This window comes from Osmia bicornis, chromosome 13 (assembly GCF_907164935.1).
Source record: "Osmia bicornis bicornis chromosome 13, iOsmBic2.1, whole genome shotgun sequence".
NCBI lineage: Eukaryota > Metazoa > Arthropoda > Insecta > Hymenoptera > Megachilidae > Osmia > Osmia bicornis.
This window is the reverse complement of record NC_060228.1, coordinates 8,380,985-8,405,876: the sequence shown is the minus strand read 5'-3', so window position 1 is coordinate 8,405,876 and position 24,892 is coordinate 8,380,985. Positions and strand designations below refer to the sequence as shown.

The following is a 24,892-nucleotide window of genomic DNA, read 5'->3' as shown; positions in this document are numbered from 1 at the left end:
ATTATTCATTTATTTTGTAAACATCCCAAGTCTGGATATGCTCCAATTCTACGTGTCCTTCGTTTTTAAATTTATCCCTTTGCGCTTGAGAGGTGACTTGGTATTTGATTTAACGTGGCATAATGCAACATTGTGTTTAAAATTATTTTAAGCTTTGAACTGCTGTTTTCCTATGAAAAATAAAAAACTTTTAAGAGCAAAGGGTTGAAACCTATGCCATGCGTAACGAGTACACAATAATCTTTTCTTTTAGAATACGAAGCTGAAGCTGTGATTTAGAGATGTATTTAACTCCTGCCACCCTCTATGCCCTCAGGTTATCATTTCAACAGGTAAAAAACGACACTTGTTTCGGTCAGAGTCCTAGGCTTTGCAAACTTCGGTGATACCGTATTCTGCAATAGTATTCGTCCACCGTTTGAAAATAGAATACCTCGTTTAAAATTGGTCCGCACGACTTGAGATTTTTTGAGAAGCTATACAAATTAATTTACTAAGATATGTGCTTTCGTCGTTTTAAAAAATTAAAATTTGTCGAAATCGGGAAGAAAATAGTAAAAGAGAATTTTTTAACTTTTATATCTGAGTTTGCAATAAAAATTTGAAATATAACAAAAAAGTATTCTGTTTCAAACGGTGGACGAATACTTCTGCGCCATGTTAATTGTGCATATCGTGAATTTTTATTAATTTGCATTATTTATTTCAGGGTGCCGTTACGTCTATGCTCCGCAAGAATATAGTCGACCGAAACATAATGACGTCAGCCTTTGTCCTTGCAACCGTTGGTCTCTCAATGAGCATATTTTCTGTGAAGAAGATGTTGACTTCTAAACATCGGGTTCATTTGTAACAATTTTCAACGAGATCATTAGCAACAGATCAACACTGAAGAACAAAGAAGAAACAGACGAGAAGACTGTCTCATCAATATGATTTCACGTATTCGAACTATGTATGCGATATCTTTGCGACGAAAATTCGTGACCGTATCTAGGATAGTCACCTAACATTAGGAATCTTGTATAATTAATTCATTGGCAAGGCAAAGTGTTTTCAATCAATAATCGTTATATCAATCTGGTCTAAATAAGTCATAGGATGTTACTTCTAATACCCTGATCTTCGAAGAAGGTGTAATCGCGAATGACGTAGTTTCGTTTGGATGATAGGTATTGGTAATTGAGAAGATATGTATCGTGGAAACGAGTAAAATTCAATTACGTCTCGTAAGAGAAGAAATTTTTCTCAGAAACTATCTCCAAGCAAATGAAGATTTTGTTTAAGTATTCGTAGAGGAAAGGTGGTTGCGTTCTAGCGATTTTAGAAAATTATTAACTCGTAAGAACGCATTTTGACAATGTTAACTTTTGAAAAACAAGATCAACCAGTCATTAAGGTGTTACTGTGATCGTTGTTATTAAATTGAATCACTAACATTGATGGCTAAGTTATGTAAGCACAACATTGTATATTTATATAGATGTATTGTCATAGTCGATCATACAAATTTTCTGCCACCACAAGATCGTTAACGAGCTCTTTTTTTTTTAAATTATCTTTACTTTTCCTTACTCTTTGATCCTACCAATTTTGTGTTTTTATAATTAGATTCCATCGAACAATGGATTTCTTTTTCGGTAGCTTTTTTGATATCGTTGGGTATATAGTTCTTCCTTAACTGAAGCAATGAACAGCGACATAATCATTTACCATTAGACTTAACGTGTACATTTATTTATAACTATTATACAGTCTCACACTCGATATTTCTTGTCGCAACGTCTCGTCTAATATATTCAATCCACATTCGTTCTTTCACAAAACCTCTCGACGCTTAGTCTGGCAAATTTTCATTTTTATTAAAACGATCTGATCCACACCACAGGGAAACATCGACGAGATGAACCGTTATCGAATATGTATCATCGTACGTAAAAGAATGTTCCTTAGTGTGTAAAAAAATATTGGATTTCTAAACGTTTATTCTTTTCCTTCTTTTTAGTCGATCCTTCCCTTTGTGTGCATGCAGTACTCGCACAGAAAATATACAAATATAAAGGGTAGTTATAGAATTAACAATTTCACGATCGTCGGACCGCTCGATCCTTCGATAGGTCAAGAGAACTTAAAACGTAACGTAGAATAAAACTGAGGAGAGAAACGTTAACGACGATTATTTAACAGTTTGGTAACGGTTTAGCGAATTGTCCAGATAACTGTAACAATCATTTTTTTTTTTTCTTTTTGTGTGTATAGCAGCAACTCCTACCACGACTAATCGACTCGAATATTCGTGTTGTACTTAAAAGAAACTTTGGCAATCGCTACGCTTAACATACTTTGGCAAATTAAATGCATCTCTCAATGGGTCTATCTGTCTCTTCTCTTCGCCGATTGTAAAAAATGGACAAATTGTGTTTTGTTTTTTGATCTTACGCTAACGCGAAACGAACGAATAGGAGAGGAGAGCCGAGGATAACGAAGAAAACCGGCAAAGCAAGTTTCTTCGTATTCCCCCTCTGTTGTTCGTATTTTCCTTACATTTAATACGCTAGTGGCAGTCTGGCAGGGAGGCAAGTGATTGTCAAATCGTTCGACAATCAAACGGTACACGATTCACGTGCGTTTCGTTCGGTAATTATTATTTTATCTTGTGCGAGACAGGACCAACACACACGAATCCAAGGAAGAAACGTATCTCATTAACACGAGAAAAGAAAATTTACTTTTTCACATTTATGTATTCGTTTCTTCAATTATATTCGAGCTGCCCGACGATATCGCGTTTCGCTTTTACGAGATACGTAGAAGATTTCATTGTTTTCACGATGTAAAACATCTTTTCTTTAAACGACCTGTGTAATTATCGTGAACGCAACGTCGAAATACATGTTTGTTCGTAAAATGAAAAAAAAGAAAAGATGTTCTCGTGAAAGACAAATGCGTTCCTAGGCTACGCAATTATAACACTATACGAGAATCAATATAGGTATTGAGTTTACTCTGAATCTCGTGTTTTCTTCTACAGCATATCGTTCCATAGCTATTGTTCGAATATGTCGTCCCTTCGTCAATCCCCAGAGTAGATATCGCGAAATTAACTGTGTTTCTATTGATTTCGATTTGGTAAAGGTCGATGGCCTGGCAAGTTTATGAATTATCATCATCATCATCTCGGTAAAAAAAATGGGTACATCTGCAATCTTAAAAAAGAAAAACGATGAACTATAATTTGCCCCTTTCTTCGAAAATGGTGTAAAAAAAATGTCTTACACACTCAATCCTTTCTTTTCTTTTAATCGTTCTAATTCATATCGAATCTACAAGTACGTAATTACAACTAAATCGATCCACGTTCATCAGTTTGTATCGTATACTTCCAATAAACAAAAAGCACTAATTACAAACTGTTGAAAGCAAAAAAAAAAAGATTAAGAGGAACCTGATCCTTTGAAACGTTTTACGTTTTTTAATCGAGATCAAATCTCGCGCTCTGTGTGTGTGATTGGCCCCCATCCTACGTAAGAAGACTCCATAGAAGTCATTTATGATAGCGTTAAAAATTTAAAAAAAGAAAAAAAAATGAAGAAGAAGAGAAAAAGATAACTGAATCCATGCACTTGGTGCAAAGACTGTTCGTCCCTCGATACTAACATTTATATATATACCTCATAATATAATAAAATACGTAACTTTGTTATCTCGTTTCTTTTCTCTCATATGTTCTACGTGAAAGACGTTTCAGTTTTTAAAAACTGCGATAATCCTTTTGTTTTCGGTATAGTCTCGAATACGAAGTATCATATAAAATCTGCAATAAAGTAGAAACATTTTAATACGCTCGATTCTGAAACAATTTGTCAAATAATTTCAAATATCAAAACCAATATTTGATGTATCTAAAAAAAAACATCTCACATTTAAGTCCAGACCCCGCTGTGTATTCTCTCTTTTGCATTCCTCTTCTACGATCAAATTTCTTTATCTTTGTACAAAATCCTATAAGATCACACATTGAATCGAATCGATCATTTTTCTTCATTTCTTTTTAAATGCGAAACCATATTCTTCTAGCATGAAACGAGCCCAGATTCTCATCTAACGAGTGTGGTTCGCTACGACGAACATCGACACGAAAATGTGCATTTTAACGTTTTCTATGGGCCGCAGAAATTTTTCTCGATACTCGACTAATTAACACCTTATCGACGGACGACATTTACCTTGCTACGACCTCGGTCATTATTTTGCATTATTACTTGTTTCAAATATTTTATCTATTAAAAAGAAATAAAATTGCCACTCCTCTCTATGTGTTTTTACATCCTCGTGTTAACTGGTCCCGTTGATAAGGTAGTTAATCGAATTTGTTCTCTCATGCGACATATCAAGTAAATAGTTACTTCTGTCTACGACAAAGTCGGTGCTCCCTTAGTACTTCTATCAACGTTTAGAAACATAGCGCTTATTTCTTAAGAAGAATATCAATTATTCGAGATAAGACACCTTAATACGTAGTTAACATTTTCAATTATTTTTTCCCCCCAACTTCCAATACTCTTCTCGTCGATATTTAGATTAATGAATGAATGATCCGTGTGTTACTAATCACTCTTTAAACTTCCAAAATACACAGAGAAACATGTAACTATCGGTACCTGATGCGATCGTCCGTAAAGATATTCAAACATTTCTGGTCCATTCGAGACTGTAACAATGTGAACGAAACGCGTGAACAGTTAGGTACATATTGAACACCGTATAATTCAATCTTACCGTTTAAAGTACGAGCGAAACACACAGTGTATTTTACGTATTTCTCCTTTTCGTCGGTCTGACTCGTAGGAAAAAGAAAAACACCAACAGAAACTCCGAATAGACCAGCGCTAGTAGAAACTTTGCTTAGGGCACAATAGACGCACCCGTTTGCCCCGTCTTATAAGAAATTCTTCTTGGCATACTATAAAGTGAACGTACATAATATTATTCGTATTTGTAAAAGCTGACGTATACTTTATGTACAGGGTGTTAAGAGAGTAATAACCGTGGTTCACATAGAATCATATTTGTAAAAGCCAGGAGCATTACTTTCTTAACGCCCTATGCGATTGGAGTGCGTTCGTTTAACAAGCGATAAAAATATGCAAAGGCTGAGCGTACTTTTCTTGCCCGCGTACCACGTATGTACATGTATACGTACTCGAATGCATATACACACAGAAACACGCGAAATCCTTCGCCCGTTCTTAATTCGGTTAAAATCGTATTCGTAACCCTGGATCGTAAACGCTAACCGTCGTGTAACATGTGCCGACAAATGTCTACCTGTTTCGTTACTCGATACACTCGAATTCCATGCGTCCCGATTTACCCGAAGTATAGGTTTTCCGTGCTCGTTGAAACTGTAAACTGTAGCTCCGTCCCATTTTCCGGTGCATCGTCCTTTTCCTCTGAACGCGGAGGAAACGTCGATGTAGCATCGGCGATTTCTCAGCACAATTTGAGCTTTTCCACAACCGATCGATCGCTGCGTCCTTTTGTGTCCATTTCGAATATCTCTCCTTCGAACACTTCCGAACACCAAGCTCTCGCTAGTACACTATCAAAGCGAGCAGATAACACCGCTTCGCGAGAACAATGATCGTACCTCTTTCTATATTTTTTTTCTTTCTTTTGCACTGTTTGTCACTTGCTGATTATTGCAGAAGATTCGAACGAAAGTGTGAACTCGCGATAAGGGAAACCAATCGACGATGACAACAACAGCGTGCGAATAGCTCTTCTTCTTTCCGTGTTCATCTTTTTTCCCCGCATCCACGAAGGAGAAAGGCATACGATCTTATGACATCGAAGAACAGGGTAAACGCGGTGAGCCCATCTGCGTGAGTACCCTATCGAGCCATTGCAAAGGACCGTTTAAATGCAATTCGATCCAACAGGGAGTCGATGTCACGGTCTGCCTGCGATACGCCGCTCCCCAACCTTTCACGAAACTCATTCTAATCGTGCACATACGAGTCAGTTGGTACACCGCCTCGAACCCTTGGGAAACCGACTGCGACAACAAAGCAGCGAATTCCTGGTTGTTAAATATCTTCAAGTTGCAGCCTGCAACAACAAAGTCCTGAGAACTGACTCCTGTGTAACGTAGTTCGATTAAGAAGATACCTACCGGGTGGTATTTTACAAACGGTAGCCGGATGCCAACCGTAGCGTTGATTGCAATTAGGACTTTGAACAAAGATGCTCGAATCAGACAAACACTCTGCGAACACTTCTCCGCCGATGTAGTACAGTCTGGCTCCTTTACCGATATGTCGTCTCGTCTGTTCGACTACAGTGTTACGGTTCACGTTCGACAGTAATCCCAGACAAAAGCGTTCGGAGTTACTTGGATCGGTGAATCCATCTACCGTGATGCTGGGCTGGGACGCGTGGAACGTTTCGCCCACTCTCGTATTCAGTTCGTAGTAACTTATCGAACACCTGGTCAATGCGAGAAAAAAAAGAAATATAAGATAAGAATGGAGTCGCTTTTAAACTGTACGCAATTCTCGACGAATAATCGAACACACCAGAAAGCTGGCTCGCAGTACATAACTGGTTGTGCGTCTACGGGGCTGGGAGACAAACGTGACAGAGACATATTGTCGTTGTGATCCATGTTATCGCCATCTTCGCTTATGTAGCCTGGAGGAGGAGTATCGGCAGGAGGATCCATGGATCCGGGCGCCGGATGCGGCGAACCCTGAACGCTTCCTAAACTACCGACACTGGCCGGACTCGTTGCCTGCATACCCTGAAAAATAAGAAGCTTCGAGTTTAGAACTGGCAAGTGGTGGTTGACCAACTAATCAAACTCTCTCTCTTTAAATTGCACTTTGATACTAACTTGCATTCCTTGATAGGGATTGTTCGTCGGTTGCTGTTGCTGCTGTTGCTGCTGCTGCGGTTGTTGCTGTTGCTGCGGCGATTGCGGTATACTCTGCTGATTATGGTGCTGATGATTCAAGGTAGCGTGGAAGTTGGTGTTCTCCGGCACGCTGACGCTCAGCTCCTCGAGGGAGGTGTTGTAAAGGACGGACTCGTCCCCGGCTAAACTGTGCCGTGGTACGAGGATAGCTGGCAAAACTGTAAGTTTTTCATTCGGTGCGTTAACAATTCCGTAATCCATACGAATCGTTCAAGGATTCGATGTTCGTTAATGCAGCCTACCTGGCGTTTGTATTCGTTGATAGTGGTACGGATTCACGCAGACTTCGTCCCGCTTCTGCGTGAACGCGTACTCGCAATGCTCGATTGCTCTCAGCTCGTGGTGCGACTGCAAATCCGGCCAACGCCAAAGACGACAGTAGATCACGTGCGGCAGGCCTTTGCCGCGTACTCCTTGGACACCGTTGTCGCCGACACCGCCCGGGCTAGGCCTTTAAAGAAAGTAAGAAAAAAATACCAATCAAGTGATTCGTTTGCTTTCCCAGAATTATTCCTAAACATACACAGAGCAGATCGCCATTGTTCGAATTCCACCCCCTACAATTTTCTATCCGATGGAAGGACTCGATTTACATTAAAATGAAACTCTCCTGTCTGCACTTATCGCCATCGACCTACGTAGCATCGGTGAAACATCGAGCTTTAAGAAGAGCAACACGAGTTCACCGTCGTAAACTCTCACTTTAATCTTGCTCCCTCGGCTTCTGTATTCGCGTCTGCCGGGCCGGAAGCGGTGGCGCCTACCGACAAAAAGAAACCAACCCGTCCTACCTTCGGTTCAACGTTTTTCTCTCGACACCGGCTGACTGTACGACCGGCGCTTGTACATCGAAAATCGTTCGACGACCAATAACCGTGTACGTATCGTTCTTTACGAATCATTCTCTTAGTCTTTCGCTGATAGACCCGATCAGCTGTTTTTCAGCGGACAGGGTGCCGGGTATTATGGAACACCTTGTACATGACCGAAAGCGCAGAACGCAAGTCATAGCTGTCTATCGCAATGATTTCGAGAAAACGTTTTATCCGAAACCGATTGTTACGTAGCAACAATCTGGTAACAACAATGTCGTGTCGATTGCTCCGTGAAAGATCAATCATTTTTAATCATTATCAATCATTTTGAATGTAAGTTCGATAAGAATAATTGGTGAGTCATCTGGCACAGAGATGCGAGAAAGGAATAATATACTCACTGGTTTGAAAAATGTAACTCGGGACGGAAGGCGGGTTGGCGCGATTAAGCGAGAGATAACCGAGATAAAGAATCCGGCTAGACGAATGACAAAGTTCTATCGGAGAATCACAGAAACGTAGTCATCTACGGTCTCTGTTCGTTCTGCAATTTCAGTCATCTTGCTGACGCATGCAGCACTAGCTGGCTGGCTCGAGGACACGGAGTCGCGTTCACCGTGAAATTCTTTCCACGTATGCATCAAACGAGAGGCGCGACTTAATCGGGTTTAATCGTCGATTACACGGTGAATCGGACGCTGTGTGCTCCCACGTTTTTTAAGAACGAAGAAAGGAAAGAAAACAGTCGGATACGTGAGACGTGCAATGTATTTTCTCATCGAGAGTCTCAGTTTATTACAATTAATACTGCTTTAAATTTACAAATTTAATCCATGGGTAGAATAATTTAGCGTATTGCACCGGCCTCACGTATTGTCCTCAACAGCAATGATGTTTCTAGGTTCCCTAGCGTTTCCAGACGAAAAACAAGAAAAAAAGAAAATAGCTAGACTACAAGGATTGTCGCGTCTCCCGCTAGAATACGAATGTTTTTTAAAGCACCGGTTCGTTCGTGCTGAAAACAACGCTCATTGAATACCAATAAGGCAAACTCGCTAATGAATGAACGCTCCTTCCAAAGAGTTTATCGTTATCTTAATTAATTTCGATCCGGAGTAAAGACAAGAAATTTTACGATCAACTAGGGGGAAATATTCGTTTCGGCAGTCCCCGTATAGTGGATTTCTTGTAATTGTCACCAGACTCTGGTAACAGAATGAATTTTCCAATTGCGTTAAAGTAAAACTTCAATTAATTTATTTTGTATAAAATGAACATACAGGTGACATGGAATGAAGTTCGTATTCAAATAAATTCGTTACAAGTATTATTTTTCCACATAATAAAAATCATCTTATCCCAAAATTTAAGAGTTGGGTCGCGGGCCGCGGCCCGCGGGAGCTCGTCCGAATCATCCCGACCGTACCCGACCGAACCCGATTTTTTCCGAATCCGCCCGAGCGCGTGATATCGGGTACCCGCGCATCCCTACACCATAGGGATCATTTACGATACCAGTTTTCTCGCAAGTACTCCATTCAAGTGTTCCTACATTTATAGAACCTTTCTAAACAAGTCTGTCCTATTCATTTTTATTTGCACGTCTCGAAATAAACCACCTTCCTTTCGTCCTAGCTTTTAGAGAGTACAATTAATCAAGACGTGGACGCAACAAGAACAATTAACATTAATCTGGTGTAGGAATTTGAACGTTGAATGAATCATATTGTGCTTGGAAACAAGACACTCTTCGTTTGTTATACATTTCGATTCTGATTTTTTAAAAAGTCCTTATAGTTCTTCTGTTATAAGAATCAGGATATTCGTTCTATTCGATGGAAAACGTAGCTGCTGTGCTGCGAAATCTGTGTCGCTCGTTTTCTACATAAACGCTACCTACCGTATCGATTGTGTTACGTAAACATCAATTAACTTAGCAACCGCTCCAGAGTATCTCGATAACGCGCTCAATCCTGCGATTGGAACAGGACTTCTTTATCAAAAATATCGGTCGGTTGCGCAACAACGATATCCCACGTACTCTCGTTGAAGATCGATTAAAAGTATCGAAAGTCTAATGATTCTTTGAAAAACAGGAAAGGGAAAGTAATAAGATGTAACTTTCACCTGATAATAGAGCGTGATTCCCCGACGGATCCTGAGCAATTGTGAAAACGGACTAACGTCGCGACGAGTATCGAAACGATGAAATCGAATATCGAACGGATCCTGCGGAGTCCTGTATGTATCTCGATCGATCGATCGGAAAATTCCACGAAAGCATACCTCGTGTCGCTGAAATGGGAAAAGAATTTTGCGCAAACGCAAAACACATGCGTTTCGTTCGAGTTACAGAAGGATCTGCCTTTCTCGATGGACAGACTTTCCCTCTCTTCTCTGCATATCCTTGAACGCGCAACAACGTTGGCTAGGATTACTATTAATAAAATCGTTACGAACTATACGTACCACCGCTACAATCGATTCCGATACGCGACTTTATTTATACGAACTACTTCGATCTTAATCCGATTACAATTGTCGTTAACGATAGCATTATCGATATTTATCGATCAATTTAAAAGGGCGCGTAGCGTACTAATGAAACAGACAAATTTATCGAGAAATCGATGAATAAATGATTTCCAATGATTATTTCTTTTTTCATTGCTTGTATGGTGCTTGAATCGCCCACCGGAAAACTTGCCCCGTTTTGTTGTTGTATCGTTGTAAATTTATTTGTTGCGCGATGTACGCAGTTCATATTATCTGACGTAGCGATAAGATAAAACACGGCCATCCAGTGTATTTTGACACGAACCTTTATTACACCTGTTTGAATGAAGCGGAAGAGAAACGATAAGTTACGCAGGAAACGCGTAATTATTCTCGATAATCGAAAACTGCGATCGATAGATGCCGTGTATCGCAAACTCGAGATGCTCGCTAAATCGAAAGTAAAATCGACGTAACCTCGAAAAGATTCTCTCGTTGAAGAATAGTGCAGCAACGTGACACGCACATGTCTCATTCCACGATACATTTTTCAACCGAAGCAGACGCTACGCGCGTTAATTGTTATTTCATTGCCTCCAAAAAATTTCTTTTGAACAACGTTACAAGTTGTTCATGATTGTTGCTTTCGTTTAACTATCGCGATCGCATCTTCCTTCAGTTTGTTACGTAATTGTTAAGATAATACAACATATAAAACAGTTTGAAATCGAAAACTATTTTCGTTCGGTTCTTTGCTTTTTAATTATCACTTTTATCGGATAACTGCCAAAAAGCTACAAACACGAAACGTACGTTTGAACACTTCGCATTTATGTGAGAACTTTGAAGTAGCTTAATATACAACTGTTGAAACTTGAAAATTCCCTGGCAACATTACATCATTGCATTTTACCTGTTCGCATAAGTTTAAACTTGTGTCGATACAAATCGAGATATAAACATGCAACGATCGATATCGCGTTAAAAATCGAAAGACAGTTCGTTCGATGGGTATTATTAATACGTTTTTCGAACTCATTTTACAGCTCACGTTTGTTTACCAACGACCAATTGTACAAGTTTTTTATTCTTAAACAATTCGCGTTACATTATTTATTGATATAACAGATTGTCACACGTTTGTAAGAAAGTATATGAAAATTGTAGAAATACTGGATGCGATAAATGCGTTGACAAGAAGCAGAAAGCAATTATTCGTACACATAGTTCATGGTAAAAGAGAAACGTCAATGAGTGGTCAAGTTGTGATATATACACACATAGATACGTAAATCTAAACGATGAACACACGCAACTGCTTTTTATGTCTGATGTTTCGGTAAAAATCTAAATAAATATAAAAAACGAAGCTTTTGCATGACTCACCGGTTATATAAATAAATATATGGAAAAACGATAATACGAGAAGAAAATGTGTAATTCGGATTGATTACAATATTTATACCCACAGAAAAGTATGCAAAGTGAGCGTACCTTGGTATAGTAATGCACTTAGTGTTGCAACTTTGTGTAGTAATGGCCTTCTCGAGTTCCTCGAGGCCAGTGGATTTTTTCAATTTTTTAACGAGGCTTTTAACAGCTTTTTCACTCCATTTGTCTTCTCCTTCGGCTTTCTTCCAACCCAACAATCGTTTAACGATAGGCGGGTTAAAGCTGGACAACATCGAAGTCATGATTTGCGCTACAAAAATTGCGCGCGACCCGCATCGGTCTGCTTCGACGTGTTAAAACACGAACAAATATTCACTCGCGGTCTTGGCTACGTAACCCGAACAGGGTTACTGTACTATTAACGTTTACCGTGAAATATTAAATCGACGAACGCGAATTTCTCATACGGGCGGCGAAAACTTTGCCACGGCCGCCATAGTGTTCCTTGAACGCATTCGATCAAATTCGGCAATCTTCGGCCAATTTCGAAGTAGTCATTGAATATACACTAAGCAGAGAGCAACAGCATCAAAGCTTTCTCAAATTTTCTTTCAATTTTAATTATTTATTTGAATATTATAATCATATATTTTTATTACTATGCTAATCACTTATAAAATGATTCTTAACAATTACACGGAAACGATGAATTTAGGAAAAATAATCGTATTTGAAGATTTTATGATAAACTTATAATCATATGCATACACTATACATACGAAGTCATAAAAGTCCGTGGTAAAAGATTATATTCAATTTACGAAACATAGCGATTGGTTGATTCTAGATATCTAACCTAACAAAGTGATAGCTTAAAACCAGAGTGGCCAATCACTCGTGTTTAGTGCAAATATTCTTTATTTCTGATGTTATTTTGACATAAATATATTTATTGAGCATGTTTGTCAATCCCGATTTATTATTAAAAACAAAAAGTTGTTACACAATTTAGCAGGCATTTGATGAAAACTTATCGGACCTGAATATTTTAAAGACGGAATAATTAATAATAATTATTGACAAAGTGTATGTTTGATTTGTATATAAGCGCAATGAATCGTGAAGGTAAATTTAATGTTTTAAAATTTTAATAAATGTATACCAAGGAGACATGATTATTAACACATATGAAAATTCATATAGACATGAATTTTTATTTCTATGATTTGTGTAATCTACTTAAAGGTATTATTCTAATATAGAATTAATTTATTTGCAGATGAGAGAAGTGATTCAGAAGATGAACACGATAGATCTAGAAGTCCGTCTGCAGATTCTCAGAGGTCTATTAGAAGTAGATCAAAATCAAACTCTGCCAGTCCTTCTCCAAGGTTAATAAGCCGTACACATCTAAGTAATTATAAAGTACTTTTTATAATATTAATACAGTCTTTAAAATGTTCTTTTAGATCTAATCAGTCGTCTCCTACACAGCCAAGATCACCACCTTTTGAACCTTCAAATACAAATTCTAGAAAATCTTACTCTAGATCACCCTCTCGTTCACCTGTACGAAGTCGATCAGCTTCACCTTCTTCCATAAAGAATCAGAGATCATCTAGATCTAGCTCAAAATCTATAGAAAGAAAAAGCGTTTCAAAGTCTAAATCTCCATCTCCAGAACCAGATGGAAAGGTTGTTGAAGGTGAACCGCAATCACCACGTTCAGTGGGATCACCAAAATCACCCTCAAGATCAAGAAGTTCTTCGTTGGCAGAATCCAGAAAAAGTTCTGATGCAGCATCGCGAGAACATTCACGATCTAGATCTAGATCGAGTTCGGCCGAACGAAGCAATCCGCCGTCTAAATGTTCATCGCCAAAAGCGAATTCGCGATCTTGCTCTAGATCTCCTTCCCCATCGGCGTGTTCTAAACCGCGTTCTCGATCAAATTCTCGTTCTCCACCTGGATCGCCAAAAGTAACCGCCAGGTCCCGTTCTCGTTCAGGTTCACCAAAATCTCAAGCCCGATCTCGATCACCTTCGATTAGCCCGATTCGAAAATCGCGCAGTAGATCAAGATCTCCCTTAAATGAGAAAAAAGCATCTCGTTCTCCATCACCTACAGAGAATCCTTCGTTATCGCATACTAGAAATTCTCGATCGCGTTCTAAATCAAAATCTCCGTCGTTGGATAGATCGAGAAAAGGTTCGCCCAATTCTCAAAAGAGTTCAAAATCACCTGTATGTTCTCCGGATAGCAAACGTAAATCGAGATCTCGCTCGAGATCTGGTTCTGCATCAGAGAAACATTCACCTCCAGCATCACGCAAAGGATCCATATCTAGATCACCATCTGCGGAACCAAAAGTTCCGTCGCACTCGAAATCAAGAACACCATCAGGTTCGAGACACGGTTCAAGATCGAGATCGCGTTCAAAATCTGGTTCAAGAAAATCGGTTTCAAGATCAAAATCAAGATCCGTGTCAGGATCGCGAAAGGGATCACAGTCTCCGCATTCAAGAAAAAGTTCTCGTTCTCGATCCAGGTCCAGTTCCAGGTCGTCCAAGTCCAGATCTCGGTCTCGTTCTAGCTCGAAAGCGTCTCGTTCTCGATCGCGATCAGGATCACGATCAAAATCGAGATCAAGATCGCGATCAAAATCAAAATCTCGTTCGCTATCACCGGCTGTGTCGCGTTCTAAATCACGATCCCGTTCGCGTTCACATTCGCGTGCACGATCGAGATCAGGATCCGCTGCTGGATCGAGACATTCGTCTCCGTCGAAATCGAGATCTAGATCACGGTCAGTATCAAAATCCAGAAGATCAAGGAGTCGTAGCGAAGATTCTGAGAATGCTGTTAGAAAAAGAAACAGGGTTTTATCCGATTCCGAAGAAGAAGGGGATGGTATTAAAGTAAGTAAAAAGTCGAAACACGGAATAACAGATTCGGAAAACGAAGGTGACGATGATGGAACAGGAACGAAAAAAGATCAAGCCGAGAGAGAAGAAGAAGGCGAAGAAACAGGGAACAAACAATTTGGAGAAGGTGTTATCAGTGAACAACAAGAAAATGAAGATTCTGATGATGGAATCATTACAGGAGGAGGATTGTAAGTTGATAAAATTTTATATTTAAAACATTACAGAAAAATGGAATACATTGTGGAAATAATTCATTTTAATAATTTAACATATGTCTGTCAGGAGTAGCAGATATATGTAAGTAATAGCATGTAATAAAAAATGATTATCAACAAGCAAACGATAATTTTGCTCTATTAAAATAATGAATGACGCATTATGATTACTAAAGGCAATAATTAACTATTTTAATTTTCAGTGATGATTCATTATCAGACTTTGATCGCATGTTGGCTCGTAAAAAAGAGGAACAATCACGAAGACGAAAAAGAAAAGATATTGATATAATCAACGACAATGACGATATTATAGCGCAACTTTTATCCGATATGAAAACAGCATCAGAAGAAGACAGAAAATTAAATCAACAAAATAAGCCAGCTACTACTAAAATCGCTATGTTACCAAAAGTATTATCACAACTTAAGAAACATGATTTACAATTAGCCTTTTTGGAACATAACGTATTAGCAGTTTTAACAGATTGGTTAGCTCCGATGCCCGACCGATCATTACCCTCTTTAAAGATTAGAGACAGTCTTTTAAAACTTTTATGGGAAGTAAGTATATACTTTTGATGTTTCTATACTTATACGATAAAAAATAATATATGATTAATATACATTTCAGTTTCCAAGGATCGATCAAGGTTCTTTGAAACAGTCTGGCATTGGCAAAGCTGTAATGTATCTTTACAAACATCCAAAAGAAACTAAAGAAAATAAAGAACGTGCAGGAAAATTAATTAACGAATGGGCACGTCCGATATTTAATTTATCAGCAGACTTCAAGGCTTTATCGAAAGAGGAAAGAATGCAAAGAGATTTAGAACAAACCCCTCAAAAAAGAAGAAAAATCGAAGAAGGTGGTTCTTCTCAAAAATCTCAAGATATTAATAAAGCTTTGAAAGGGGATGCTAAGTATGGATTCTTTTAATTTTTGTTCACAAGTAATTAATTTTATTCAAATATTAATAAATTTATTTCATTTAGACCATTAAGGCCTGGGGATCCCGGCTGGGTTGGAAGAGCTAGGGTTCCTAGACCTTCCAATAAAGATTATGTCATAAGACCAGACTGGAAGTCTGATGTCGATATTAGTAGGGTGAGTATTGACTATTTTGTGCATGGCTATTATTAGTAAAATAATATTATTAAACTAACGATTATTAAAATATTTTAACAGAGTACTAAAAAACAAATGAACAGATTTGAAAGACACATGAAGAATTATATAGATAATAAGAGGATAAAAGCAACTAGAAGGGCTGTGGATATATCTATTGAGGGTCGTAAAATGTCTTTATAATGTAAGCACTTTTTAACCCAAATGAGAATGTTGGACTAGCAAGGATTGTGTAAATGTACAACCACAAAAATCCGTAATTTCTTTATTAAATTGCTTAAGTTTAAACTGTAACTGTAATTATCAATAAAAGTTTAACAAAAATTTTCATATACATTTATTTTTACAATAACGAATAAGGCAATACATTATTTTTTCTCAAAAAGGAAAGTGATTTAAATTTTAGTGCTAGAACTATGCTTTAAAAATTTATAAATTATACAAATTAACAATCTTAATCTAAATTAAATAAATTAGTAAAATGTATTAATTGTTTACGGAGTACCTATTTTTCAATTTATTTTTTTCTAATATTTGAATCGTAATATTTCAGTATGGCTTCATTTCCGATTTGGTCACAATTACAGTGACCTTTTTCCGGTTTATCGTAGTACCATATACACGGCAAAATGAAAGCCAAAGGAGAAGTAAGTAAATGTTTAAAGTTATATTTGAAAATTAATAAATTTCTTTATTAAAACAGATTTTCTACAACCTCTAAACCTTATATTTTATAAAAGATTATTTACAACCATAAAAATAAAATGGAATTGCATACGGATATACACTTAACCTAAAATGCTATTACCGACACATGTTCAAATTATATTTTACGATTTCATTGTTAATTATAGTTTGTTTAATTAAAATATACATTAAGACAAATACTAATGAAAATAACTTTCAGTTCAGATCGATGCTAATCAATGCAGATCGATGGTCTTTTAATATGTCTAACCTTATCACGTGTAAATGTATTCATATTCAATGTAAACTAATTAAATAATACTAATGTTATGATTTTATAGTTGAAAGAATTCGAGGTGATCGGCCGTAAGTTGCCGACTGAAAAAGAAAAGACTACTCCATTATATAAAATGAGAATATTTGCACCTGATGCTATTGTTGCAAAATCTAGATTTTGGTACTTCTTGCGTCAACTAAAAAAGTTCAAAAAATCTACAGGAGAAATTGTCTCTCTCAAACAGGTAATTATTAAATGAATTATACATTATTGAAACCATTTATAAAGTACTTTAAATTAAACCTCTATTATTTTTCAGATTGCAGAGAAAACTCCAGTAAAAATAAAGAATTTTGGAATTTGGTTAAGATATGATTCCAGATCTGGAACTCATAACATGTACAGAGAATATAGAGATCTGTCTGTTAGTGGTGCAGTAACACAGTGTTATAGAGATATGGGAGCTCGTCATCGTGCTCGTGCCCATTCAATTCAAATTATTAAAGTTAACGTTGTAAAAGCAGCAAACTGTAGAAGACCTCAAGTTAAACAGTTCCATGATTCCAAAATCAGGTTTCCATTACCAAAACGTATTCAGCACAAGAATCGTATGCCGCTTTTCAGTGTTCGAAAACCGCGTACCTACTTCCTTTAAATATTTTCAAAGATATGTTTTACACATTGTCATTGAATATATAAATCTGATCCAATAAAGAAACAACATCTATTCTAACGTGATACTCTTTTAATTCTTCCCATTATCTAATAGTTATGTATATGGTTATTAGTTATGATTCATAAATGAGTGTAGTACAAGTTTATTTCATCATAGGGATTATTGTGGTAATAGTCATCATAATGACTACATAATGACTTCTCTCAACACCAGATATGATGGCTTTACCACTAAAAGAGGGCCCCTGGCGTCGGGAGTGGGGGCTCCAGACGCCTTTGCACGCGGCTCAAATAAAAGCCGGCACAGGGTGCGACCCCCGGTGTCGGCCACATGTTAGGCACCCCAGCTGGGTACCAATGTGGCAGGCGTGGAGGGCTCCGGAGTAATATACATAAGGTTCCAGAGCCCTCCTTCAGCGCCAGTGTCGGTCGCCGTGGGGTTTTAGTCAGTAGGAATTTGACACTCCCCCGCCGCCCACCCGGAGGGGTCGGTGGGGTGTCTTATGCAAGATTTCCCCATGTTAAAAAAAAAAAAAAAATATTTACGGCCACTGATTCGGGTAAAGATAAGTAAAAGTAGCCAGCTGGCTGCGGCATCGTTATCAACCATTCGACCAAGAGCGAAGTGGAATCCCCTCAGTGTTATAGCGACCGTCGAGGGGTACAGACCTACCTGTTAAACATACACAACCCTTATCTTATTTTCTGTGCTCGTCTAATTTGCTGTATTTATCCTCCGAACTTAGTGAATAAATGCATTAGGAGATTGAACGTGTTGATTTTATTACTCCCTTACATTTCTTTATCCCTTACATCATCCCTTACATCACAGCTTCTCACACATTCCTGCTTCTTTTCCATTCCTGCATTCCTTACATCCCGACATTCCTTACATTTCTGCAGTCCTTACATACCTACATGCTTTTCACCCCTACATTCTTTTCATTCCTACATTCCTTTCATCCCTCATTCTCTTCATCCCTGCATTCTTTTCACCCCTACATTCTTTTCATTCCTACATTCTTTTCATCCCTCATTCTCTTCATCCCTGCATTCTTTTCATCCCCACATTACTTTCCTCCATACATTCTTTTCCATCCCTAGATTCTTTTCACCCATACATTCTTTTCATCCCTACATTCCTTACATCTCTTCATCCTTACATTCCTTACATCTCTTCATCCCTACATTTCCTACATCTCTACATCCCTACATTTCCTACATCTCTACATCCCTTATATCGCTGTATCCCTTACATCCCTGCATTCTTCACACATTCCCAACATTTTTATGTAAAATCGTGCAAAATTTAGTTCCTCTTTTCGCCGCTAGATGGCGCTGATTCGACATCGAAATTTTAGTTCAAATTTTTGCCGCTAGGGGGCGCTCTATTTTTGAGATTTTTCGCGAAATTCTCGAAAAAATAGCGCCCCCTAGCGGCAAAAATCCGAACTAAAATTTTCGAAAAAATTTAGTTCCAAATTTGGCCGCTAGGGGGCGCTATTTTTTGAGATTTTTCGCGAAATTCTCGAAAAAATAGCGCCCCCTAGCGGCAAAAATCCGAACTAAAATTTTCGAAAAAATTTAGTTCCAAATTTGGCCGCTAGGGGGCGCTATTTTTTCGAGATTTTTGCGAAAAATCTCAAAAATAGAGCGCCCCCTAGCGGCAAAAATTTGAACTAAAATTTCGATGTCGAATCAGCGCCATCTAGCGGCGAGAAGAGGAACTAAATTTTGCAAAATTTCTGGCGAAAAACCAACTTACCTTTACTTACCTTTACTCAAAGCAGTCTTTGTAATATAGTTATTATAAGGTTTACAGGGATACAATAGATGTAGGGATATGAGGGATGTAGGGATGAAAAGAATGTAGGGATGAAATGAATGTAGGGATGAAAAGAATGTAGGGATGAAATAAAGGTAGGGATGAAATGAATGTAGGGATGAAAAGAATGTAGGGATGAAATGAAGGTAGGGATGAAATGAATGTAGGGATGAAATGAATGTAGGGCTGAAATGAATGCAGGAATGAAGAGAATGTAGGGATGAAATGGATGTAGGGTTGGAAAGAATGTAGGGATGAAATGAAGGTAGGGATGAAATGAATGTAGGGATGAAATGAATGTAGGGCTGAAATGAATGCAGGAATGAAGAGAATGTAGGGATGAAATGGATGTAGAGTTGGAAAGAATGTAGGGATGAAAAGAATGTAGGGATGTAAGGGATAATGAGATGTAAGTGATGTATGTATGAAAAGAATCTAAGGATGTAAGGGATGCTGGGATGTAAAGAAAGAAATGTAAGGGAGTAAAGAAATCAACACGTTCAGTGTCCTAATGCGTTTATTCAATAAGTTAGGAAGAGAAATACAGGAGTCCTGGGGTGTCCGGGACCCTGTAGTACCAGTAACACTGTTTGAGTACCGATATTATGGCATTTGGGGTGTCTGAGACCCCGCAGGGCACGAGTCCGTGAGAACAAAGAGATGTCCTGTCTTCTTGTATCTGTAGTCCCTGTTTTTAGTATAAGAGATGTCGCTGATTTCAAATCCTATAATGGCGATTGTGCGTTCAATAAGATGACATACAACGGAATGAGGTCGGTTTTCGTACATTAAATCTACAAAAGTTTTTACTTAATACATTTGTCTTTTTTTGTAATGCACTAGAATGAATAAATGTTAGTAATGGGAGACTTGTTTGATATCGCAAATTTAATAACAACTGTCGGCGTTGATAAAATAAAAATTAAGCCGGAGCCTGGATTACCAGAGAAATCATCAAATGAAATATTGACAGAGTTGTTTAGTACATTTGATGCTGAAGAAGGAATAGTATCACCTATAAATACTGATCAGCAAGTTCCAAATGCTAATATTAAAATCGAAAACCCTAATGAAATTAAGATCAAAAAGAAAAAGTCTAAAAAAAAACATAAACATAAAGACAAAAAGCATAAAAAGAAATCAAAACGTTATTCCTCTGAGAGCAATAGTGATCTTGACAGTAACAGTAAGATATAATTGTTATTAATATTTGAAAATATAGGTAGGTATATATATATGCATATTACTTACATTTAAAAGCAATTCTTTTTTGTAATAAATAGGTGTTAAGAAGAAGAAAAAACATAAAAAGAAGACAAAACGGAAGCATGAAAATGATTCAAGTAGATCATCAGATACTGATGAACCCAAAAGTAAAATAACAAAACTTGATACTTATGATAACATAAAAAGGAAATGTCATAACAAAGATAATGGATTAGAAAAAAAAATATCAGTGCATCAGAGAATGTCAAAGAATTAGTGTTAGTTAAAAAAGAATCAAAGATAACAGATGCTTTTTCAAACGAGCCAGATAGTCCTCAATTACCACCTATTTCAAAAAAAGTTCAGGATGAATCTGAAGAGCAGTTAATACCTATAATTCTTGGTTTGTATTATTTATTTGATAATTGTTCCTTCACAAAATATTATTTTAAATAAAATGTATTATTATTAAACCTATAAATTTGTATTACAATATTTTGTTTGTATATATAGAAAAACCAAAACAAGCAGTTCAAGGAAAAATCCTAATAAAAGACCTCAAAAATAGTGCAGTTTACAATGAGACCGTGAAAGAAATAGAAAATAAAGAAAAAGAAAAAGCTGCCAGGATGGAAGATGGTGAATTATCTGATACTAGTACAGACAATAGAACATTAAGTCCAGGTCCGATACACTGCAGTTTGCATAGATCATCAACGTTAAGTCCAAGCTTGGAAAAAGTGGAAGATAAAGGGTTGAGTCTTTCAAAAGGAGTAACTGCAAAAAATGATTTGAGACTTATTTTGAGAGAAAAAGAAAAGAAAAGATTAGGAGATGTGGATAAATCAAAATTATATATGGATAGTGAATATAAAGATAAAATATGTAACTATACCAATAAAACTGGAAGCAGAGATAGTAAGCATAGTCATAATTGTCATTTAGAAGAAAAGAAAAGATCTTCGGAATCTAGATCATGTACAAGTTCACATAGAAGTAGAAGCAGAGGTCGAGATAAACGAAGAGACAGAAGTACAGATCGACACGATAAAAGTCGAAGCAGTGATAGACAAAAAGTTACGAAATGTAGAGAAAGGCGAAGACATAGCAGAGATAAAAGCAGAGATAAGTATGGACGGGGACGAAGTAGAAGTAGAAGTAGGGAACGAAAGTTAGTATGATTTATTTATTAATCTATAAGTATACTTGTTAATATACCTGTACGTAATTCCATTAATGTCGTTTTTAAATTATACATTTATAAATTTTATAAGGGAAAGAATAGAAATTGATAAGAAAAAATTGTTGGAAATAGCAAGGAGGAATGCAATAAATATGATTAAACAAGGAACATTACCATTAGTACAACAGGACAAAGCTATTGCTGCAATACAAGCTGGTGGAAAAACGGTAGATGAACTTACAGGTAAGCGTTTCAATTATTAATGTAAAAATATGATTTCTTAATTATTAGTAACATATTTGATAGTTAAAGTAATTTCTTTGTTTTAGATTTTTGTAAATCGTTATCAAAATCTGAAGCATTGGGAGAACTTTCTAGTATCTCTTCAGAAGAAGATGGAAGTGAGTCTGAAAAAGGCTTTCATCATCCATTTCTACTTAAGGGACGACCTAGTTCTATTATAATGAATATTCGAGTGAGTTTGAAACAACTAACAAAGTAATAATATTAATAGTTAATTCGTTTATGTATTATTACTGGTATGTTTAGGATGCAAAACAATTGCCTACCAAAACATTCCAAGAAAAAACTGTAGAATCGTCCAACCAGCTTCGTTTACAATTTCCTGTATCGAGTGGACAACATCATAGAAAAAGCGGTAATATATCTATCTTTAACTTCAGGTTTATGAAGTGATATTTTGACTTGTATTTTACAATTTTTCAACTTTTTACAGAAAACGAGTGGGTACCAGTTACACCAAAAAAACCAGAACCAAAAAAGCAATTTGTACCACCTTCTGTACCGACTGAACCTTCTGTTATAATGCCTCCGACTGCTCCTGTATATTCAGTGCAATCAACTATTTTTCCCCAACCAACAGCGCCAGAGGTAGGAAGGAATATAATTCCCTGTTTAGATTTCTACATACATTATATGTATTTACAGACAGTGGATATCGGTTCGATAGTATCCCAAAGATTAGCAGCAATGAGAAAATTAAGAGAAAATCCAAATGATGTGTTTGCTCAGAATGAAATGTATCGTGCTCAAAATGAGGTATAAGATTAAATTGTGTCACATATAATTGTATATTGTATAACTGTATGATTTATAATTAACAGATGAAGACGTGGGCTGAGAGCAAACAAATGCCAGGGCAGTTTACTGGCAGTACTGGAGCCAAAGTGCTCTCACCTGCAGAACTTACTTCAGGTTATCAAGCCTGGGCTCGTAAGGTAACAGTATTACTTGCAAGATGATTATATCTCATTATTTGCCCTTTCATATTTGTTTGATCATTGAAATCTATTTTATAAATTATAATAGTAGTGTTTCATCTAATTATATTATTGCATATGAAATAGTTGATCAGTTATCATTATGGAACGTTAATACACATGTTGAAACATGTGTATTATATACGTTATAGCTTTTGCCTACTTTTTTTCTTTTCACCACGCATTGCCTGATACTGATATTGCCTGTAACAAGTTTTCAGGTACAGTCTCTATTAAGATCAATGCTATATCTAATATAGCAGATCTGATAAGAACTGTGATGTAGGCACAGACTATTTCTTATATAGAAGTAGATTCTGTGTCTGCATGGACACAGGAGCATCATTATTTTATATAAGAATTTCTATATTTAATAGATAAACGATGTAGCTAATATACTTTGCAGTTAATTAACAATGTACAAGAAAAAATAATTGCTATCGAATATGTAATGGGCTCCTGTGAGATTATTGCTAATTATCATCAGCTTCCCATCTTAGGATTTCATCAGGAGTTATTGTATCTTTTTGTTATAAAGCTGGGATATTTAGCATTAGTCTGCATCCACCTGAGGGTTTGTTACAGGCACGTAGCTACATCAAAGAAGAAACAACTTCAGCGGCGTGATGTCGAATTTATGATTTTTTTTGGTAAGTATTTTCACCCAAAAAATATTTGAACTTAATATAATCAGTTACTACATTGAGATATCACAATTGGATATGGAGTAACGAAATTATATTTTATTATATATTGTTGTCATTCTTATTTTTTAATTTTGGTTGATTTTACAAAATTTATTATGTCCTAATCTAATAAACTATTTAGGATCAGTTAGTATCAGCACAGCCTGTTTCGGGTGGGATGGGTATGGCTTTACTACAGAAGATGGGTTGGCGACCAGGGGAGGGTTTGGGAAAAAATAAAGAAGGTACACTTGAGCCCTTGCAGCTTGAAGTAAAATTGGATAAAAGAGGCCTAGTTTCAGAACAAGATATTGGACAAAAAGTGGGAAAAGCTACAAAACCGCTAGTACCGGCAATTAAAACTTTGGAAGGTATATTTTAGTAATCGTCATACTATTAATTATTTGTGATATAATATGAATAAGCTGAAATTCGTATATTACAGGAAAACATCCAGTATCGTTATTGGGTGAATATTGTTCAAAGCGGAAACTTGGTGCTCCAGTGTATGAACTGTGTTTTGAATGTGGACCAGATCATAGAAAAAATTTTCTTTTTAAAGTATATAACTCTAATGGTTTACATTTTATTATATCATTAAATTGTACATATTTTTATCCAATATTATATTTCAGGTTAAAGTTAATGGAATTGAATATAAACCAAGTGTGGCAAGTCCTAATAAAAAACAAGCTAAAGCAGAAGCAGCACAGATTTGCTTACAAACTTTAGGATTATTACCTGAACCTAGTTCTATGCCTGTTTTAAAACCTTAGTTACTATAGTAGCTTGAAAAAGAATTATTACTTTTTTCAAAATAATAAATAAAAATGTAAAACAGTGTACAAAGTTTGTAAAGTTACAAAAAATAAGTTAAACATCTTTTCTAATTTACTATGTATATAATTAATTTAAGGTTTATATCTCGTCGCATTTCACTTGTATCACTGAATGCTGAAATGTTTATTACTATTTGTTATTTTAAATGTATGTACTAATACACATGATGTAAATAAAATGTACTTGTATATAATATATAATAAAAATCACATCTTTATGTATTAAATACTCGCCTTTCTTTCTTATTTTCTCTAAAGTACTTAAAATATTTGTACATTGAAT

The 24,892-nt window shown here is 36.6% G+C and overlaps 3 protein-coding genes and 1 pseudogene across 7 annotated transcripts; 3 read left to right on the top strand and 1 right to left on the bottom strand.

The window, feature by feature from the left end:
* The first annotated feature begins 218 nt into the window (after nt 1–218).
* Nucleotides 219–1,526, top strand: LOC123988428. The gene is made up of 3 exons (XM_046288461.1): nt 219–222; nt 280–332; nt 710–1,526. Exons 1-3 carry the CDS (start codon nt 219–221, stop codon nt 851–853), a joined length of 201 nt encoding a protein of 66 aa, XP_046144417.1. The 3' UTR covers nt 854–1,526.
* Nucleotides 1,527–1,715: 189 nt separating this feature from the next.
* Nucleotides 1,716–12,189, bottom strand: LOC114879806 (mothers against decapentaplegic homolog 3). Of its 5 annotated transcripts, none has more exons than XR_003789994.2 (7): nt 11,782–12,189; nt 7,219–7,427; nt 6,896–7,134; nt 6,579–6,802; nt 6,176–6,489; nt 3,922–6,111; nt 1,716–3,814 (listed from the first exon to the last, which is right to left on the bottom strand). XR_003789994.2 is itself a non-coding variant. In XM_029195100.2 (6 exons), exons 1-6 carry the CDS (start codon nt 11,979–11,981, stop codon nt 5,843–5,845), a joined length of 1,455 nt encoding a protein of 484 aa, XP_029050933.1. In that variant the 5' UTR covers nt 11,982–12,189; the 3' UTR covers nt 1,716–5,842. The 5 variants fall into 5 exon arrangements, 2 of the variants coding, with proteins under 2 accessions (XP_029050933.1, XP_029050934.1); XR_003789993.2 differs by having other exon boundaries at nt 1,716–4,711; nt 4,780–6,111; XR_003789995.2 differs by having other exon boundaries at nt 1,716–4,963; nt 5,329–6,111.
* A 325-nt stretch (nt 12,190–12,514) lies between these two features.
* LOC114879814 lies at nt 12,515–24,792 on the top strand (annotated as a pseudogene).
* Nucleotides 16,505–17,648, top strand: LOC114879812 (60S ribosomal protein L18a). Its single transcript, XM_029195112.1, has 3 exons — nt 16,505–16,598; nt 16,980–17,159; nt 17,235–17,648. The coding sequence occupies exons 1-3, from the start codon at nt 16,581–16,583 to the stop codon at nt 17,568–17,570; spliced, it is 534 nt and encodes a 177-aa protein (XP_029050945.1). The 5' UTR covers nt 16,505–16,580; the 3' UTR covers nt 17,571–17,648.
* Nucleotides 24,793–24,892: the final 100 nt, after the last annotated feature.

Excerpts from the sequence above, each read along its gene's own strand:
- LOC114879812 (XM_029195112.1), top strand. Across the intron at positions 17,160-17,234 it reads AAATTGTCTCTCTCAAACAG|ATTGCAGAGAAAACTCCAGT; the intron begins GTAATTATTAAA and ends ATTATTTTTCAG.
- LOC123988428 (XM_046288461.1), top strand. Across the intron at positions 333-709 it reads TCAGGTTATCATTTCAACAG|GGTGCCGTTACGTCTATGCT; the intron begins GTAAAAAACGAC and ends TATTTATTTCAG.
- LOC114879806 (XM_029195100.2), bottom strand. The coding sequence starts at position 11,981 with ATGACTTCGATGTTGTCCAGCTTTAACCCGCCTATCGTTAAACGATTG. Across the intron at positions 7,428-11,781 it reads AAGTGCATTACTATACCAAG|GCCTAGCCCGGGCGGTGTCG; the intron begins GTACGCTCACTT and ends CTTTCTTTAAAG. Across the intron at positions 6,803-6,895 it reads ATCCCTATCAAGGAATGCAA|GGTATGCAGGCAACGAGTCC; the intron begins GTTAGTATCAAA and ends CTTATTTTTCAG.